This window comes from Odocoileus virginianus, chromosome 26 (assembly GCF_023699985.2).
Source record: "Odocoileus virginianus isolate 20LAN1187 ecotype Illinois chromosome 26, Ovbor_1.2, whole genome shotgun sequence".
NCBI lineage: Eukaryota > Metazoa > Chordata > Mammalia > Artiodactyla > Cervidae > Odocoileus > Odocoileus virginianus.
Window position 1 is genome coordinate 34,592,843 of NC_069699.1, and position 20,549 is coordinate 34,613,391.

The 20,549-nt window shown below is 39.7% G+C and overlaps 1 protein-coding gene across 4 annotated transcripts in view; it reads right to left on the reverse strand.

Moving 5' to 3' along the window:
- The window catches only part of SYNPR (synaptoporin), a 378,090-nt gene that overhangs the window by 76,338 nt on the left and 281,203 nt on the right, over positions 1-20,549 (reverse strand). For 2 of the 4 annotated variants that reach the window (XM_070455754.1, XM_070455757.1), the window contains exons 5-6: positions 17,881-18,072; positions 7,159-7,253 (exon numbers count right to left, since the gene is read on the reverse strand). In XM_070455754.1, the coding sequence (XP_070311855.1) occupies positions 7,159-7,253; positions 17,881-18,072 (287 nt within the window). Of the gene's footprint in view, positions 1-10; positions 174-7,158; positions 7,254-11,859; positions 13,533-17,880; positions 18,073-20,549 lie in introns of those variants that run through there. The other 2 variants (XM_070455756.1, XM_070455755.1) reach the window with 2 other exon arrangements.

A 20,549-nucleotide genomic window follows, 5' to 3' on the forward strand; every position in this document is an offset into this window, starting at 1 on the left:
TACCTCTCAGGGTCTAGTATCATGTTCAGGAAATGTTTATGAAATTGGACACAACTTGATGACTGTGTGACCCAGAATCTGGAATGTGATGTCTGCTGGGGAAAGCTGGCAGGTATCTGGTACTGGGCAGTCCACAGGGTCCCCTGCTCCTTCCTTGCTTCACTCTTGGGAACCTGAGAATCAAATGAAATCCCCAAGGAGAGGGTGTCAGGCCCACTGAAACAAGAAATGACAAAGACAGAGTGTGTTTTGCACATATTAGGCCCTTAAAAATGATTCATCGGTGTATACCACAATTTGTCCAACTGATGAGTATCTGGGTTTTTCTAGTCTTGAACCATTATGAATAAAGCTGCCATAAACATTTTTATAAAAGTATTTTTGTGCACATACACACTCATTCCTCCAGGTATATGAGTGGAATTCCTAGTCATAGGGTAGATTAAGTTTAATTTTCTTAGAAACTACCCAATACTTTTCCAAAGAAATTGTTTCATTTTATACTTCCACCATCATGAATTAGAGTTTTGGTTTTTCTACATCCTCAAAACAACACCTGGCATGGTCAGTCTTTTTAAAATATATTTCTTTTGCAATTTTCAATTTGCATTTCCTTGATGACTAATAGTCCTGAGTGCTTACTGGCTACTGGGTTTTCTTCTTTGGAATACTACTCACTAATAAAAAGAGAACAAACTACAAATAGGCATAAGAACCACATACTGAATAAAGAAGCCAGACACAAAAAGAAGATATATGCTGTAGGATTCCATTTGTATGAAGCTCAAGAACAAGAAAAACAAATCTATGGTGATAGAAGTTGAAATATGTGCATGGGGGAGTGGGAGGCACAAACTACTGGCAGTAAGACAGGCTCAAGGATGTACTGTACAACAGGGGGAATATAGCCAATATTTCATAATAACTGTAAATGGAAAGTGACCTTTAAAAATTATACAAAAATATAAAAATTTTAAAATAGATAATTGTTTATTTAACAAATAAAGCAGTGGCTACCCTCTGAGAGGGACAGTGATTGTGAAATAGCCTGAGGGGATTTTCAGGGATAATGAAAATGTTTAATATCTTGATCTGGGAGGGAGTCACCTGGGTGTATACATAAACAAAATTCTACTTTAGTAAAGTTCATTAAAATGTTTGGTAAATGAGTTATTCGAGAAAGATGAAGTTCAGGAGGCTTGGATCACCTCTGTTTGCAGCCACTCTCGAGAAAGGCATTGATGGTGCTCTTTATTCACACACCATTGTGGCCCCCCCCCAGCTAAGGGAACATTGACATTGAGTGCTGGTGGGGTGGTGATAAGTGCTCAGCTCTTATCTTCGAGCATTGTCACTTCTCCCACTAGGCAAGAATACTCTCATTCTTAAGAACTTACTTCTCCAACTAAATGTGTCATCAATTCTGTTAGTAAAGATGCTTCTTTCCTTTTCAATAGGAACTTGATGGGAATAATTTAGTTTACTGAGTTCTTCTTCAATTTTGTTGTCACAAACTCTGTTAAATAAACTACAGAGTTAGGCCCCGGGCAGTGGGATAACAGGTATTGATTTTTTTTCAAGGCCTAATCCAATTCTGTTATTCTATAGCTAGCTCTGTTCTTTTTTCTGCAGTAAAAGGAGACGAGCAACTTACTTTCTTTCCTGCTGAGACAGTGTGTTATGTGGCCAGGCAATAGCAATCTAACTTTGAGATGGAAAAATCATTGCAGCCTTTGACACCCTCCTTTTCCTTGGCTGAATTTGCCAAGCTGGTACCAAAAAACTGAGAGACCTACTTCTATAGCCAGATCTTCTTTTGTCAGCCATAATTATAGACAAGAAACACAAGGTGGTTCTGCTATAATTTTATATTCCATCTCTGTACTCTATCATTTAATGAGTCTTTACTATGTTGTTGATATGGTGCAAGGTACATTTTTATTTATTTTAAAATTTAATCTATCTCAGTTATTTCTTTAAAAAATGTTACTGCAGTATAGCTGCTCTAAAATTTTGTGCTAGTTTTTGATATACAGCAAAGTGAATTAGCTGTGTATACATATATCCCCTCTTTTTTGGATTTCCTTCCCATTTAGTCACCACAGAACACTGAGCAGAGCTCCCTGTGCCATCCAGTAGGTTCTCCTTAGTTATCTATGGAGGCATGCTTTTATTTTATAAAATTATGGTAAAAAAACTAACAGAAAATTCACCATGTTAATCATTTACAACGTACAGTTTAGTGGCATTAAGCGTATTTACATTCTTATGTAACCATCACCACCGTCCATCTCCATCCATCCCATCTCTTTTCACCTTGCAACATGAAACTCTACCCCTTGAGCAATAACTGCCCTCTTCCCCTTTTCCTCACTGTAAGTATATACCACCTTTCATTTACCCATCCACGCACAAGTGGATGCTTCTCCCTTTTGGCTGTTGTGAATAATTCTGCTTTGAATATAATGTACAAATACATGCCTGAATCCTCATTTTCAACTGTTTAGGGATTTATAACCAGGAGGGAAATTGCTGGGGCATATGGTAATTCCATGTTCAATTCTTTGAGAAGCCACCAAACTCTTTCTGTGGAAATACCATACTGTTTTTCACGACAGCTGCACCATTTTACATTTTTACCAACAGTGCACAAGCGTTTCTACTCTCTACATCCTTGCCAATACTTTCTTTTCTCCTCCCTCCCCACTTTTTTTTTTTTGATAGTAGTTAATTTTAATGAAGTTTATCTCATTGTGGTTTCAGTTTGCATTTCCCTAAGTATGTGATGCTAAATGCCTTTTCATGTGTCTATTGGGCATTTGCATATTTTCTTAGAAGTATTTATTCTAGTTCTTTGCTTAATTTTAAGTCGGGTGGTTGTTGTCTTTCTCTCTCTCTCTCTCTCTCTCTCTCTCTCTTTTTATTTTTTGCATTGTAGGAGTTCTTTATATATCCTAGGAAAGCTATGTATATACTCAAGATAATCTTCATAATAATATAGAATAGAAGTGTCATTAACTTACCTTTATAACTAAGCACAGTGCAATACGCACAGAAAAATTAACTTGCAATTCATTCCCCAAATATTTACTGAGCCCTTCTGTTAGTCTGACACTACTGAAAGTAATGAAGACCAAAGAGTGGAAAGACCTAACAAAGAGCCCTGCCTTCCTAACAGCACACATTCTAGTAGGGAAACACACAATAAATAAAATAAAAATGTCAAATACAGACTACATGATGTTTAGAGAGCTTCCTTTAACTTTTTTTCAAAGCAGATCTGCTGGCAACAAATTCTCTTAGTAGGCATGGGGAGGGTGCCTCAGTACTACCAGGCGAGGTACAAGCCCAGGGTTCCTACACTGTCTCCACTACCACCATGGCAGGTAAGGGGAGTTATTACAGCCTGTGGAGGATCAAGGTCCTGGCCTACTCTTCAGTGACTTCTGACATCCCCTGATGCGGGGGTTGGGGACCCTCATTACAGCCCGGAGAGGGAGGGAGTCTAAGCTCATCACTTGATCTCTGTGGGTGTGGGTGTAAGTGGGGCATAGCTCTAATGGTGCCTGGCTGCAGAATAATAGTTATTTTCTAAATGTCTTCTGTCCTGCTAGGCCGTCTTTCCCCTGCCCCTTTGTATACAGAGAGGGTAAGCTTCTGTTGGGGCTCGCATTGTCTGCGCCCTTGGCGTTTGGGTGAGTGGCACCTAGCGTGGGATATGTGAGGGAAAAAGAAACCCTACGGGATTCGGTGGCTTGTGCTTTGAGTCTTGAGGTCCCTCACGGCCTCTGTTCTGTCCATTTATTAGACTCGTTTGTTTTATGTATAATGTCCAGGGTCTTCAGCTGTACTAAGCAGGAGGATTAGGGAAGATATGTGTACTCTATCCTTCCAGAAATGGAAGTCCCTGCGTAATTTTAGAAACATTAGCTGATTTTAATACTTGCAGTCTAATTATGAACAGGTTCAGAGAGGTTAAGTAACTTGCCGAAGGATCCTGTTCTCGGACTTGAAACCTACAGTTTACGCACCCTCACCAAGCTTCCCAGCCTATAATGGCACCCACACTGATGGAATTCCATGCATTCTGGTCAGTATCCCTGCTGCTTCCACATACGGTATAGATGGTTCCTCATTTATCTTGCCTGTCTAATAACTTTTATATCTACATTTTTAACTTTTTTTTTTGTATGTCCATGCTGTTGTAATCTCATAATCGTCTGCACTGGGATGGTCCTATCTTTCTAATGGGACTTTGCCACTAACCCTTCATGCTGACAGCCAGCACACACTCCCACAGATGGAGAGAGATTCAGGTGTCCTGAAAATACTATTAGTGCATAGCAGAATTTGACCCTCATATGCTATATATTTTACATGATATCTTTTCGGTTTGTTTTCAATCAAATGGTTCTTTTGGATTTGTTATCCAGAAGCCTGCAGGCACTGGGGCCCCTAGACTGCTGACAGTACAAAGGGCTCCCTTGTCAGACCCTTTTCTTCTCTTTGGCTGGTCACTATTGGCAAAATCACAGAAAAAAAAAAGGTCTGGCTGGTGAAGCTGCCAGCAGATGGCTTAAAGCTTTTAACTGCCTGTCCTGATGTAGTGGAAATTGAATTTTGGAATAAGAATGCTGGACATTTTATTGGTCTGGGCTTTAATTATCTTACAGTGTAATGGGAGAAAAAGCGAGAGCCTTTCATTTTCCACTGGCGACTGTCATTTTGCAGACCTTTCTGATGTGTGCTTAAGGCAGGGGAGGAGGGGATTGGTTCTGGTGGTCACTGGAGCAGTCTGTGGCCCCCACATGAATAAAACATGCCAGGTAATTGCTGTGACGTGGCTGACACACACATGTAAAATCAATGCTTATTATCCTGTCAATTAACGCAGATTTTAATTAAACAAGACTTTAAGCTCTGTGATTGTTGGAAATCCCTCACTGATGAACAGGGTCTCTAATCTCTTTGGTTAATCCTTGGGTTCTTAATTTAGGATTTTAATGCCCACAGGGGGAAGAAATCAGGCGGGAAGGCTCAGTTTCAGAAAATATGCTTCAAGAGGTTTGACAGAAAGACTGAAGGATTGTTCACCCTGAAGACGAAATGCTTGCTTGCATTTTCTTGAGATGGTAGCTTATGTGAGGAAAAGGCTGGCTTTTGAAGTCATCTGAAAGTGTTTAATGATATACATTCAAACTTTTAATTTATTTTTGAATAAATATCATATTTCCAGGCTTTAAACTAAACATACAAAAGGCATATAGTGAAATTTTCCTTGCTATTTCTGTGCCACATTTACCCTGTGTTTTTTCTTCCTTTCCCTTACAGCCACGTCCATCTGAATTAGTTAGAATGTCTGAATTTTTGTTTGTTTGTTTCAGAAAAATTGCATGCGTGGTTCTCATAGAGAATTGAGACTGTCTCACATTCTTTAGAGAACCAGCTATAGAAAAAATGAGGACGTAAATCCTGAACTATAAAACCAGGGACCCAGAGGAGACATGATAGACTGATGTTTTCCCCTTTTTCTCGCTACTGTGGATCTTTCGGAGGCTGTGTGCTGCCTGATTTCTAACAAGCCACTTTCTGTGTTTCTGAGAGTGGGAGAAGTTATAGAACTGCTCAGCTCAATAAATGGGAATGTTTTGAGCCTTTGCTAATGTCCTGGTGGGGATCTAGACTGTCCTCTCCTGTTTCCTTTATTCTTTCTTCCCCCACTTAAAAAAAAAAAAGTTGAAGTACAGTTGATTTACAATGTTGTGTCAATTTCTGTTGTTCAGCAAAGTGATTCAGTTATCCACATATATATATGTGTGTGTATATATATACATATATATATATATATACACACACACACACACACACACACATTCTTTTTAAGTATTCTTTTTCATCATAGTGTATCCCAGGATATTAGTTCTCTGTGCTATATAGTAGGACCTTGGTGTTTATCCATTTTACCTATAATAGCTTACTTACCTACTCCTGTCTTCCCCCAGGGAACTAGAGGGCTTGACCTTCATTCAGACCTTTATTTTTCTTAGCTTATGTCTCCAGCACATGACTTTTCAAATTCAGTGGAAGTTTTTTTCTAGCCTGGTGTCAGAGTTTGAGACTAATCTGCACTGAAGAAGTAAAATAAAATATGATATAAATCTCCACTGCTGCTTCTGTGTTGAAGAGAATGTGATTTAACCTGGAGAGACTTGGGTTCCCAGAATCCCAGCAAGATCTATTTTCTTTTAGCACTTTTGTTTTATTCTATTTTAGATTACATTCTCACTGTAGTGTGTATATGGGTTTAAATATATGGTTCTGATAAAACTTCCCTTTAAAAACTTGAAACAGCTGGCAATATGTCTTCCTAGTGGCATGTTTGAAATTGTACAGATACAAATAAGCATAACCAAGTTGTAAACAGAAATTGCCAGTCTTGAGCCCAGCAGGGATATTAATACACTGAAGAATCTATTTGGAGGTTTCTAATTTCCGTAACAAAATCTATTTCCTCCTGTCTCGGAGTTTGGGAAGTAGGGCATCAGCAAGTTGCCTTGAACTCCTAACACCTGTCATGATGATAAATTGTTATATGGCACCTCTGCTTGAGAAAATCCCACTACCAATTTTAAGTTGCTAGGCCCTTTGTAGGATTCACAGAGCACAGAGTAGACCTAAAAATAATACCCAATAAAAATGAGCTGAAACCTCAGTTAACTTCCACCTGACTGTCATCAATACCACTGATTAGCAAGAATTCCTACCTCTTCATATTCTCTGAGATTACTTCTTTTCAAATATATAACTTAGGACAAGTGTTACTTTTTGAAAGGAACACATTTGGGAACCATTTCTCTATAGTTGCATGAATTAGAAGAGATTCTTGCTTCCAAGTAGCATGTTTGAAATTGGATGCATACAAATAAAGGTAACCAAGCTATAAACAGAGATTGCCAATGTTGAGTCCAGAAGATATTAATACACTGAAGAATCTATTTGGAGGGTTCTAATCACCCTAACAAAATATGCTTTGATAGGGCTTTTGTGATCATCTATAGTTTTCATATATTGATAAATGTCTCACCCTTCCAGGAATCCTCTATTCCATCCCTCATTTTCATCTCCTCCATGGCTTATCAATACTTGCAATTTGCTTACTTGTTACTTAATGGGGGGCAAGAGCTGCAGAGGGACAGGACGATGCAATGGATAGTCCTTCGGATGTGGGCTTCAGGCCTTTCCCGGCTCGTGATCTGGGGGTGGTACAAACAAGGTAACATGAGTCAATACAGGTCAAGGATTGCAGGGAGCCATTTCTGGGGCTCACTGTGAGCTATCTGTAAACATGCTGGGCATTTTCCAAAGGAGAGTTAAGATTTTTTTTCATCCCTGGCAAGTCGATATGCTTTATCATCTGTAAGTTTACATACTTTATGAACAATCTTTAACATAAGAGTCTGTATAACGTATCACATATTTGTTCAACCAGTATTTATTGAGTGCCTAGTATATTCCAGCCACTGTTCCAGGTGTTGAAGACACAGGTGGGCACCAATCTAGTAAACAAAGTCTCAGCCCTTAATGAAGTCTATATTCGAGCGGGAGAGATTTAAAGTACAAGTAAGCAAATGAATACATAATGTAGTTTCAGGTCTCTATGTAATCTTTCCCACTGGACTGTAAGTACACTGAGGTGCACTGTATTTATTCAGTTGTTTCTCCAGTCATCGCTGGACTGAAAGAACCTTTGGTACCTCAAGAGTTCAACTGTAAATGATGCATTTTAATTTCCTTGAGCACTTTAGCAGCAAACATGATAAATGTTGTCTACCCGACTGGGAGTGCTGTCAAAGTTGGTCTCTCTGTACATGAGCGCTGACAAGCCATTGTTCACCCCATATTAATGCTACAGGTTGGGTCATTTTCTCACAGTTAATGCTATTGATTGGGACAACTATCAGTTTTAATCATCATTATCAGCTTCTGAGCACTCTGACTAGGCAGATCTGCTATGAAATTTGCTAACTGTATATCATTTTACTCTATACTGGTGGCACAGTGTGGTAGGTAGAATGCTACTCCTCTCACTGCCCAAAGATGCCCACATTCTAATCTCTGGAACCTATGGATATGTTAGCTTTTGTGGCAAATGGAACTGAGGTTGCTGATGGAAATACGTTTGCTAATCAGTTGACCTTAAAGTCAAGAGATTATCCTGGATTACCCAGGTTGGTACAATGTAGTCACAAACTTCCTTAAAAGTGAAAGAGAGGTACGCCAAGAGGAGGTCAGAGCGATGCAACATGCAAAGAACTTGACCTGCTGCCACTGGCTCTGAAGATGGAGAAAGAGGACCATCGGCAGCAGCTTTTAAGAGATGGAAGAGACGGAAAAATGAGCTCTCTCCTGGGGCCTCCAGCAGGGAACAGAATCCTGTCAACCTTTTGATTTTAGCTCAAGGAGACCTCTATTGGGTTTCTCTATCCTTCAGAACAGTATGATAATAAATTTGTGTTTTTTACACTACTAAGTTGTGGTAATTTGTTTCAGCCTTCAGAGAAAACAAATAGAGATAGATATCCTTATCTCCGGTTGTAGGGATCACAGTCTAAGGCTCAGAGATGTTGGGGCACTTTCCCAGGATCACACAGCCTGGTTTCAATGATGGAACCAAGAAAGGAATCCGGGTCTATCTGACTACAAACCGATGCTTACACTTGCTGCTGGAGTTTACACAATCAAATAACATTGATAAAACTAATGACAACATCTATCAGTGCCTAAGAAGCGACCTAGGTCTTAGCTCCTAAGACACAGATATGAACCTCAGGTCTCATTTGAGACAGCTGTGCTTGAAAACACTTTCCTAGTGAGTGTGTGGCTCCATGCTGCCAAGTTCTGTGGAAACATATGTCATTACTCACTGTAAAATTTTCATAGAAGGTTTAAGAGCTCAGAGAGTGCAAAATTAACAACCTACTTGTAAAAAAAAAAAAAGAGCAGCAACATTCAGGACAACATGTAAGCTAAGGAATGTATCACGTTGTAGAAGGAACATGACAGTGGAAATCAATCAGAAGAGACCTGAAAGTCTGAACAGACCAGAGGAGAAAATATCCAGGAGAAACGTCAGTTCACAAGCAAGAAGGGAAAATACGCAAAATAAGGAGAACTGCTGAGTTTGCATTTTTATTTTTGTCTCATTCACCAAAACAAGCAATGTTACATGAAATTGTTCCTAGTAAGCAGGGAGATGACTTGAGTTCATATGAACTAGTGAGTTTAGTTCACAGCATAAGCCAATTAGACTCTTAAGCCCCAAGAGGTCAGGTAATGAAAATATGAATAAAATAGCAGAGGCTCAAAGGCAAATCCTTTTTCAGCCACCAGGAAATGTATCTGACTCATTACAACCTCCATCATGAGTTTTGTTTGATAAACCAGGGGGCCTGGCCCTTTAAGGAAAATACTCCACTTGACTTAAAATATTTTCCACAGGAACACAGGACTTTCAGGAAGCCTTTTATCTTCATCTTGGCTTTTAATGTCCAAAGTACATGGTGTCCCTGGTGGCTCAGATGGTAAAGAATCTACCTGCAATGTGGGACACCCAGGTTCAATCCCTGGGCTGGGAAGATTGCCTGGAGAAGGAACTGGCAACCCCACTCCGGTAGTTTTGCCTGGAGAATCCCTTGGACAGAGGAGCCTGGTGGGCTAGAATCCATGGGGGTCACAAAGAGTCAGATACAACTGAGTGCAGTGACTAACAGCACAGCAGTCCACAATTCATGGAGGTGCAAGGGGTCAGGAGGAACCAGGGCTATTCTTAGAAGTACCTGCTGCCAATGGGCTCCGAAGAGCATTCAATTGAGCCTGAAAAGCCAGCAAAGCCTTAGACCTCAAGTCAAGCATGTTAAAAAATAATTCTTCATTCAACTGGACTATTCACAGTTTTTCATGACTTATTATGAAATTATCATGAATTAAACTTATTCAATGAATTCAGTTGATTTTATTCATATTGGTAAATGATTCTGCCAAAAGCTACCCTTATATCTATAAGAGACTCAGCATCTCTATGGAGAGTCACATGAAGCACATGCCTTCAGGCTGTGGCTTCAGATAAGTCCTCAGGCTTTGGAGAAGGCGCAGAAAGAAAGGACAGGTGAGTAGACAGCAGGTGGCAGGATCTCAGAGCCCAGCCTTTTTACTTGGATGCGTTACCTCCTCCCAAGGAAATGAAGGCTCAGGAATATGCAGTCACATCTTGAAATACAGCTAGTGAGCAGAGACACTGCTCTGCCATATGAGCTCTACTGGACACACAGACCTGAGGCCTCCTACCACACTGATTACTCTCCTTTTAAAAGGCCAGATCTAACTGCTCTTTTCTTAAAGCCAGAAGGAATAAAATTAGCTTAATGAAATCCCCATTGGATTACAGCAGCATTTTACTGTAAATCTGCAGTGGACTCTGGAAGCATGTTTCTACCTGGACCAGGCCAGGCAGTGCTTTCCATTGTATTTTGGGACTGTTGAGGTTGGTAAAACAACATGAACAACAAAGGCTGGTTCTGAAGATTTCTCCACTTTGGAGAATTAATGGAAGTGTAAGAATCAGAGGTCACTCTGTCCCTCTGGATAGAGCTGAAGAAAGTAGACCAATCGAGCTTCTCTTTCAGGAAATCAGAGGTGGATGTGGGGAGAACTCATGCCATTCGCCTAGCCCACTGCCTAATGGGTGCTAGGTCAAGGCTATTTCCTATCTCCAGGATGCCCTCTGCTCTATCCTACAGCAACCAAGACTGGGATTGACATATATACACTACTGGGTAAAGAATAGGTTCTAATATACACACATATACACTACTTTGTAAAAAATAGATTCTAGTAAGAACCTACTATATAGCACAGAGAACTCTACTCAATGCTCTGTGCTAACAGAGAGGAGACACAGGAGATGCAGGTTGGATCCCTGGGTTGGGAAGATCCCCTGGAGGAGGAAATGGCTACCCACTCCAGTATTCTTGCCTGAGAAATCCCATGAACAGAGGAGCCTGTCAGACTACAGTCCAAAGGGCTGCAAAGAGTCGGACATGACTGAGCACAGAGACTAAATAAATTGTAAAGCAACTAAATCCCCCACCCCCCCAAAAATCTCATTGTGTCCTTCTTCTGCTTAAATACTTCAGTGCTTTCCTTCAGCTTCTTTAGGATAAAGACAGAATTCTTGATCATGGCCCCCAAGCGGGACTTCCCGCTGCCTCCTACCCAGCATCAGCTAAAGCCCTCTCCAAGCCCCCCACGTCACGCTCTACAGACCCATCCTGCCTCCTGCCGTCTGAGAGTTCTGTAAGGCTGCTCTCTGCCTGGGATGCTCCTCCTCGCGCCCTGTCTTCATGAACCCTTACCGTCTTCAGGCAGATTCAAGCTTCTTCACTTTCCCCTAAGCAGCTCAAGTCCCTCCGATAAGCATTCTCGTGGAATCCTGAGCCTTTCTTTCTCACACACAGTGTAGATGGGGTGTGATTATTTTACTCTATGTGTGATTACACGCTCTCTGTGTGATTATTGTAATCACACACTCTCTGTGATTATTTTACTCTATTTACACCCCAAACAGAGTGTCAGCTTCCTGAATTGGGGCATGCTTCTGTATTTCTATCCTATCCCCAATGCTTTGCATAGCAGAGGGTACACAGAAGTTTCTAGAACTATGGAATCAATGAATGAATAGCCCTGAGCTCACAAAATAAGGACAGGGTGAGAGACTGGACAGACTGTGCATTTACCCTTTGTTCTCTTATTGTTCAAGTTCAGCAGGTTCTTCTGCTGTAATTCTCCATTTTCCAGCCAGCATTGTATGCAATAACTTTATTAAGGTCAAAGAGATATCACATACAGATTTATCCAACAGGATCCAGAAACAGTTTACAGATATTATCTAAGACACGCGGCTCTTTTGGACTAAAATGTTTCCAACATCACGGATCACACAATGAGTTTATACATCAATAACGACTTTTATCTGGAGATACAGATGCTCAGCTTGCCTTCACTGTGGGGCCTTGCTGTTTCCATTGAGTTAAAACAAAGAGGAAAAGATTGATAATGCATACATCCTGGGAAATATTTAATGAGATGACAGACTGCTTCATGGAAGTCATTTTCAATTTATGGGTAACATACAAATCAGACTTTGTAAGTTGAGCTGAGACTTGAGAATTTTTAGTAATTGGATCTAGGACTTAATTAACTTTACAAATAAATAGGATTTAAACATTTAGCTGGTGGTCTAGGTTCTCCAGAATATCCTTGATAAACTAATATGGCAGCACAATATCTTGACTGTGGTGTCTGACACCCACATCTCCATCATTCTAAGGAAACAACACTCCACCAACACTCACAGCTATTGGGCCCATTGTTCATGGCCCATAGGAGAAAAGCCACAAAACATCATAGAAAGTTACAAGAATGTACATATTTAGCTAACTAAATAGAATAGATATCAGGCAATTACCATCTACAACACTGAATATCTACTGATCAGGGAGGGAAAAAACTCCAAACCTTACTCACAATGCATTCAGGGTTAGAGAAACCCGGAGAGACAAGCCTGCAAATATACAAAGTAGTGAATATATTTCTTTAAACGTCCATTTAACAAATTCATGATGCAAACTGGAAAATTTTCATACAGTTCAAATGTTCATTTTGTGAGAAAATGCTTTCATGCACTAAATCATATGAGCATTGATTCATCAAATTAAAAAAAAAAATACAGAGTAATTGTCTGAAACCAATACTTAGAGACTTCACAATCCTACAGGGCCTGCAACTAAAAAATAATAATACATGCACATTGTGATGCACCAGCCTATCTTAGAGAAATCATTAAAACATCTTTCGCATCAAAAAGCATAAGAAAATTCAATGTTATTTAATTTACTTTATGCATATTACATACTAGAGATTTTAAGCTACAAAATGGTTCCACTATCTCAACACGCATACAAAACAACCATAGAAGTATGTGTATATAACAAGGTACTCTCCAATTAGCCATCTGTAATGAATAATATATCTCCTCATGTCATCTTTAAATACCATTTATCACGACCCAGGCCTTTCTGCTTTAATGAGGACGACAGATCTCTGATTTACATTCAACACTCTCTACATTAATAATTGATTGAAACTCTTAAAAATTCTCCTGCCACTGACACAGAATGGGGAGAAACGATCTTCAGAAGAATGCCAAAACTACCCTGTTACATCTGATTGGTAAAAGAAGCAGGGGCAGCAGACTGTTGGCCAAACTCATCTGAGGATGGCCCCAAACTCGCCTGCTGGTTGTACCCACTGCTTGACCCATAGCTGTCTTGGTTGTACCCGCCTTGGTTGTAGCTACTGGAGTGCTTCTCCATGGGGTCTGAAAGATATCTCTGGCTCGAGGAATGCCAGCCGGTCTCCTTGAAAACAAACCAGATGTTTCCAGCCCAGAGGATAAAGTTCAAGAATCCAAAGACCTGAAGGAGGATCAAAGCAAGTGAGTGGACAGATTGGAGAGAAAGCTCAGAAAAATCTCAATTTCAGAAAAATCCTTCAAACACAAAAGGTCATTTTTCACCTCCATGCAGAGGCTTCTTCCAGTTTCTGGTGTGAAGTCACTGTTTCATTTAGAATATATGACTTTTCATGAAGGCTTACTATGTGTTTGGCAGACAGGGGATGAGATGGTTGGATGGCATCACTGACTCTGTGGACGTGAGTGTGAGCAAACTTTATGAGATAGTGAAGGACAGGGAAGCCCGGCATGCTGCAGTCCATGGGGTCACAAAGAGTTGGACACAACTTCGTAAGTGAACAACAACAACGGAAGGGCTTTATGTGCATCTATTCATTTAGTCATGGAAGGTGCTATTATAGTCATATTAAAGATGTGAAAACAGGTTCAGCAAAAAAATAAGCAGCTTTTTTTATGGCCACATGACTGGTTAGTAGCAGACCTGGGATAAGCCCTGTTCCACCTGACTCCACAGTCTGAGCCTCTATCTAATCCACCACTATCTCCCCAAATGAGGTAACCCTCATGGGGTAAAATATCTTTAGGGGATTTGGGGTTATTTTCATTTTAATGATGGACCATTAACTTAGAAGGTTACCTTCATTTTAATGCTAGAGATACTACTTTTCCATTTACTGAAATGACAGAAACGAGTCAACTTAAAAAGTACGGAGGAAGCAGCGGTATAGGTGGTGTACAGACAAGCACATGCATGGTGGTGTACACAGAGGCTGTGCTTTGAATATTGTATGTTCTGTGTCTCTCACAGTCAGAGGTGAATGCCCAAACAATACTCTGAAGTCCAGGTTTCAGAGAAGTATGAAACGTTTTCTCAACAACTGAATGTGAGACTTGCCTATGGAATCTCCTCCCACTCTCCAGAAGCATGTCCCTGGTGAGCCAGAGGACTGGGTGTCACTTCCCTGGGTCCTAAGTGTTTTATGGAAACTGAGCTGTTTGCTGCCGTAAGAGGCTCAAAGAGAACAGTTGTTTTGCACCCTCTTCCAAAGTGGGTCAGTTGACTGCGAATTAAGCACAGCCAGTTGTAGCAGCCCCTTCTTAGAGACGGACAACGAGAGTGTGTGACAAAACTGTGATGACATCAAAGTATATGGAGCAGTTACTCCAGCAGGATGCTGAGCAATCAGGATGAACGTGGGCAGCAGTCACAGCTCTGGAGTGGGCCTTTAGAAGTTCCTTGCTGCGTCCAAGTGATTTATCCCTTAATTGCTGGATGGTGGGATGCCACAGAGTGACCTGGGGATGGGAGTGGCAGGTTAGGAAGTCAAGATGAGGGATACTGGGAGCTTGGAAAACCAGCTCCAAGCTTCATGATTTTAGCAGCAGGTAGGTCAGGGCATATTATCTGAATCTCAGCCTTGGAGCCCATCCCTTCTGGCTTCAGAATCTGGATGGCCTGGGCTCTGCAACTTTTTGCTTTATGACTTTGGGCAAGACAGTTAGCCTCTGAACTTCAGCATTTATAAAATTCTATGAAATGAAGACAATTATTCCTTGGTGGATAGTTGTGAGGATCAAACAGGGCACATGTAAAGCAGCTAGACAGTGCTGGACACTGATCTATAAATTATGCTTTGAATCACTTTCTAAAATATTTCCACGAATTGCATTTGACTTTTCCTGAGACATAAACTGAAGCAGGCTTTTTGATAGTGAGGTCATGTTCTTGAGGTGTCAAGATCAAAACTGAGCATCTAGGGGCTTCTCTAGCAGAACTCCCCATTTCCAGTGCTTCCACTACAGGGGGTTGTGGGTTCGATTCCTGGTCAGGGAACAAAGATCCCAAGTGCCATGTGGTGTGGCCAAAAATTAAATAAAATAAATTGATAGCACTATTTTAAAAATATGATTGGACAGTCAAACCTTAAAAAACAAAACAAAAGACACGGCTAGACCCCTTAAAGATCTCACTGAAAATCAGTTTATCCAGACTTCCTTACCTTCCTCTCACCCTCTCACCCTCCTCCCTTCCCTCCTTCCATCCCTCCCTCCAACCCTCTCCCAATCCCATCTTTTTTTTCTTCCTTTAATGTTAACTGAGATTTATTTAACATTGTGTGCCATGCTCTAGGCTCCTTGCTAAGGGAGATACAAAACATAAATGAGGTCTTTATAGTATAATAGTTGCATGATCAAAATGAATTAGGAATCACTGACACAACTCTAATTTACACACAGGAGCCTTTAACCATGTGTACAATAACTAAGGTATTTTCCCTCAAGGGGGAGATATCTTGATTAAATTACACCTCTGAAAGTATAGGTTGATATGAGTAGAAAAAACTATCGTGGAATCTTTTCAGATATGAAGGGATGGTTCTACCCAGGACTATAATTTTATCTGTTTTCTATTCCTTGATCACTTCCTTTCCCCTGATGCTACTTCATTTCTAAAAAAGGGATGCCTGAAAAGAACCTAGAAATCAGGGGAATGCAGCATTAAAGTAAGAATGTAAACAAGGTATTGCCATGGGCCTATTTAAGGAGTGGTGATGTCTTATTCTTACATCATAGAGGTAGACATCTATCACTATTGTGATAGGTCATCACAGAGGTATCACAGACTTCTTGGCTGGCACATTTTAGGGGCACATGGGCCCCTGAATCTTTCCTTGTCATTTTGTTGCAACTGAAATCAGAGTCGGTATTTTTATTCTAGTCTAGATGTGGGACAACAGAAAGAGAGGCTGAAAGAGACAGTACATAATATGAAAAAGAATGGGAGAGGACATTTAAATGATCTGACAAGATGTATCAAGATTGCATTGGTGGAAAAAAAGAAGTAAAAATTATGGATGATTTGTCACTTTCTGTTACTTGCAACCCAATCATTACACCTCATATAGACACTGGTACCAGAATTGGGTTACAAAGAACAGACTTTACAGATAAGGAGACTGTTTTGGTTTAGCCAGTTTAGGTGGAGTTTTCTGCCACTAGGAACTGGAGGACACTGACATGGATAACTTATGGATAATTTACAACAGCACCAGACCCACCCCTCCACACACATGACATGATTTGCTTTCCATCCATTATTATTTTGGTTTTTAAGACATATGTCACATTGTTTCTCATTCAAAACTTCCAATGCCTTGTTGGAAGAGACATCAGAAGTGGGATTACATGGACTATGGAGGATGTCATCATTTACTAAAAGAATTAACAAACATACTGAATGATTTCGTCTTTGCTCTCTTAGATTCTGAGATCAGGGCTATAAAAATTTTCATTAAGCACTGCCTGTAAACAAACTATAGAAGCAGTAGAATATATTTTAACATATACCTCAAAGTATTCATCCACAGGTATGGCTAGAAATAAGTAAAAATTACTATGAGATCCTAATAATAGTTAATTTCAATTTATTATCTTATTAATAAGGCAAGATTCACAGTCAAATCATCAGCAGCCGATGAGCCAATCTTTTTCCCTTTTCATATGCTTTCTTAAATTCCAGAAAGCTGTAGAAACATAAGTTAACCTTGAAGGAAAGATAATTACTTTTTAAAGGTTGCTAAAGAATGTCGATCCTTCAGTGAACACTGTTGGCCCGTCTATTCTTTGTAACTACTACTTTTTGCTGTCATTATAGTTTCTGTCTCTCAGATATAGTTTCCTTCTTTGGAATAACACAAGTTCTTACACTCATGAAATAATAAGCCAATTTAGTGGCTCTGCTATCTGTCAGATGTCCTGTCTCCCAGTAAGAGTCATATACTTGAGGATAATACTGGACTTTGTTCAACTAATATAGCTCTGCTTTTCTGAAGTTATCAAGCAACTAAACCAAGAGCATGAAGAAGATTAAAAAATTACCATAACTATTATAGGTATTTTTTATTCTATGATTTCTATATATACCTTACTGTGTCTGTGTATTTTTCTCTAGACAATCAACTGGGTATATTCTATGTGTGGCTTGAACGATGTTTTCATCCCAGGAAACCTCTAAGCTATCAAATATGCCTTATACCTTCTGGCAGACTTCAGTCTTAAAGTTCAGATTTTATATCTGCTTCTGCCTTAGAATTCTGACTTGACCGTCATCCAAGCAAAAGCTGCCTGAACCTGCCGGGCTCTTGTTAAGAACTCTGTAATTGGACACATTAAAGTCTATGGGTTCTGACAATAGAAAACTTGAAGGCCAAAGGATCATCTAGCCCATAGAGTGAACTATCACCTTTTAGACTAGACTCCATTCAGAGGCAAAACATTTCCCAGATGACTCCTGGGACACTTTTCTGATTTCCGTGATTGGCAAACAAAGATCTGAGAGGGAAACATACCACAGAAGTGTTTAGGCTGGACATCACAGGGCTGTGGACAGCCGTGCATTTGTTGGATGGCTGTTTGCAAGCTGACATCAGTAACAATACTTCTTTGGGATCTGTAGCGACCTTGACATCAGACAGTCCTTTTGCCCAAGCTGATGAACCCACCAACCACAAGAACGAAAAGACTACCGTGACGATGAAGTCCTACAGGAACAAACAGAAAGAGAAAATAGGAATGAAAAGTGAGTTCTAGAAACAAATCAACTGGTTTGCCTTTTGAAAAATTCCAAGATCCCACAGCATCGGAACCATGTTGAAAAATGAATAATAGTTATGTGATATTAATTTCTATCTCCAGAAAATAAATAATAATAGTAACACTAATGAATGATTACTGTGTTTCTGACGATGGGGGGGGCTACTTGTCATAACCTTCTTTGTGACCCTCCCTCTCTAAAGAGGGTGGGACTGGGAGGCACTCCCAAGACTTCAGCAGATCATGTTCTAACATAAGACAATCGTGCAGATTTACTGTATTTATGTTTGACTACTAGAAAGATGTTGCATCCTATTTACCTAGATAACAAAATACTGATCTGGGAAGGAAAACAGTATATTTAATATAGCAACAGGAATTATTTTAAATGAAAAATGCCTCAAGTAGAAAACCTGTTTCTTTCCTATCTGAGGCCATGGTGATATCACTTACTCTGGTTAGCCTTCCCTCATGCTGTGACTGAATTACTTTCCATCAAGATCCTGAGGAGCACTTACACTCTAAAGATGCTGTTGTGGATATTTGTTAGGTGTGACTTTTGGAGAGGGTCCACTGCTAAGACTGAATCTTCTGAACAACTGGTCTCTTTCCATCCAGGGGTCATTGTAAACTTTGTAACTCACCAATTGACCATTTCATGTTGCCTTTAGAAAACTTAGGGCCAATTCGTTACCCACTTATAATGTGCTTTTTTTTTTTTTTTAAATAAAGTCTGGCTATTTGAACTCTATTCCGAACTGTGTTTTATATACCCATCCTGCCTTTCCTGTCTTCTTTCCTTCTCATTTGTAATTAATTTCATCCTGAGTTTCATATGTCCTTCTAAGTCATTTGAAGTTGTTTCTGGGAAGAGATGGGGGTAAAAACAAAAGGGCAAACAAATACAGTATCTATAGTTGTTTCAAATCAGAAAGACCATTTGGAATAGAGAAACTCACGGGTTGGGGTTTGAATTAGAAATTGGAGGAATAGTTATAAATAAATAAGTCAGATTAACTGTATCAAATACAACTTCTATTCATGTTCAATCTGGTACCTTTATTCAATTACTCCTCCACTTATTCAGACAATTTTTGAGTCATGCACCAGGTCTTACAAGGGTTTACAAATGTAAAACATGGACTTTTCTTTCTTGAGATTACATAGTTATTAGTGGTCATAGACACTCTGTAATTCTAAGACAGTAGCTGGCATTATGCTCATCATAAATAGAAACAGTTTTATTGGAGTAAAATTGCTTTACATTATTGTGTTAGCTTTTGCTGTACAATGAAGTGAGTCAGCTATATGTACACATATATTCTGTCCCTCTTGAACCTCCTAGCCCCATCTCATCCCACCAGTCTAGGTCACCACAGACCACCGAGTTGAGCTACCTGTGCTATGCAAGAAATAGACTTTTAAAAAGACTGTTAGGATGGGAAAATGCTGAAGAACAGAGTCATGTGAAAACTCTCAGTTGGAAATTATAGAAAATAATAAAGTTTTCACACTTATGTATTAAAATAACAGTAATACCACCTAAAATTTACTGAGCAGTTATCATGTGATTCCAAGTTTACATGTATTAATTCCAAGTGTACATGTATTAATTCATTTAATCCTGACAACAGACCTATGAAATAGATGCTAATCCTGTCCTCATTTTACATTCGAGGAAACTGAGGCCCAAAAAGTTAAATAAAATTCTCAGAGTCAAGAGTTAGTAAATTGGGGAGCCAGGATTCTAAGCCTGGTTGTCTGCTTCTAGAACCTGAGAGCTTGACTATTCTATATAGCTTTTCATGTCTGCTTTAAGGAATACTTGGCTTTTTTTTTTTTTTTTCTTCTTTCTTTACAAAAAAAAATTATTTGACTGTGCAGGCTCTTAGTTGTGGTATGCGAACTTTTAGTTGCAGTGTTTGGGATCTACTTTTCTGACCTGGATGGAAGCTGCATTGGGAGCACAAGTCTCAGCCACTGGACCACCAGAGAAGTCCAAGGAACATTTATTTTTTAATTTAAAATAAGTGCATTAAGAAAGTTAAAAAGTAGTAATGAATCACTTTTGATACAAACTTTTTGACTGAAGTCAGGACCTATGTTCTTGGAGTTATTTTGGGGAGCCAATCCAACCCTTTCCCCGAGTACCATTTCATAAAGAGGGATCAGTATATTGTATACAATATCTCAATACTAATTAAAAGCTCAGAGTCTGTCTTCAGATTGACCTGGGACTGAGTCCTGATGTTTTGACTTACTTGAAGTCTGAATTTTGCCCTCTGTAAACTGAGCTAATAACAGTATCTGTGTCATTGGATGGTTGTGAGAAGTGAAAATGTGCAGGCTTGCCTGTTTTCCAGAATAAGATGTCAGCTGCATGAGGGCAGGTGCTTTGTCTACCTTGCCTATTGTTGGGTCTTGG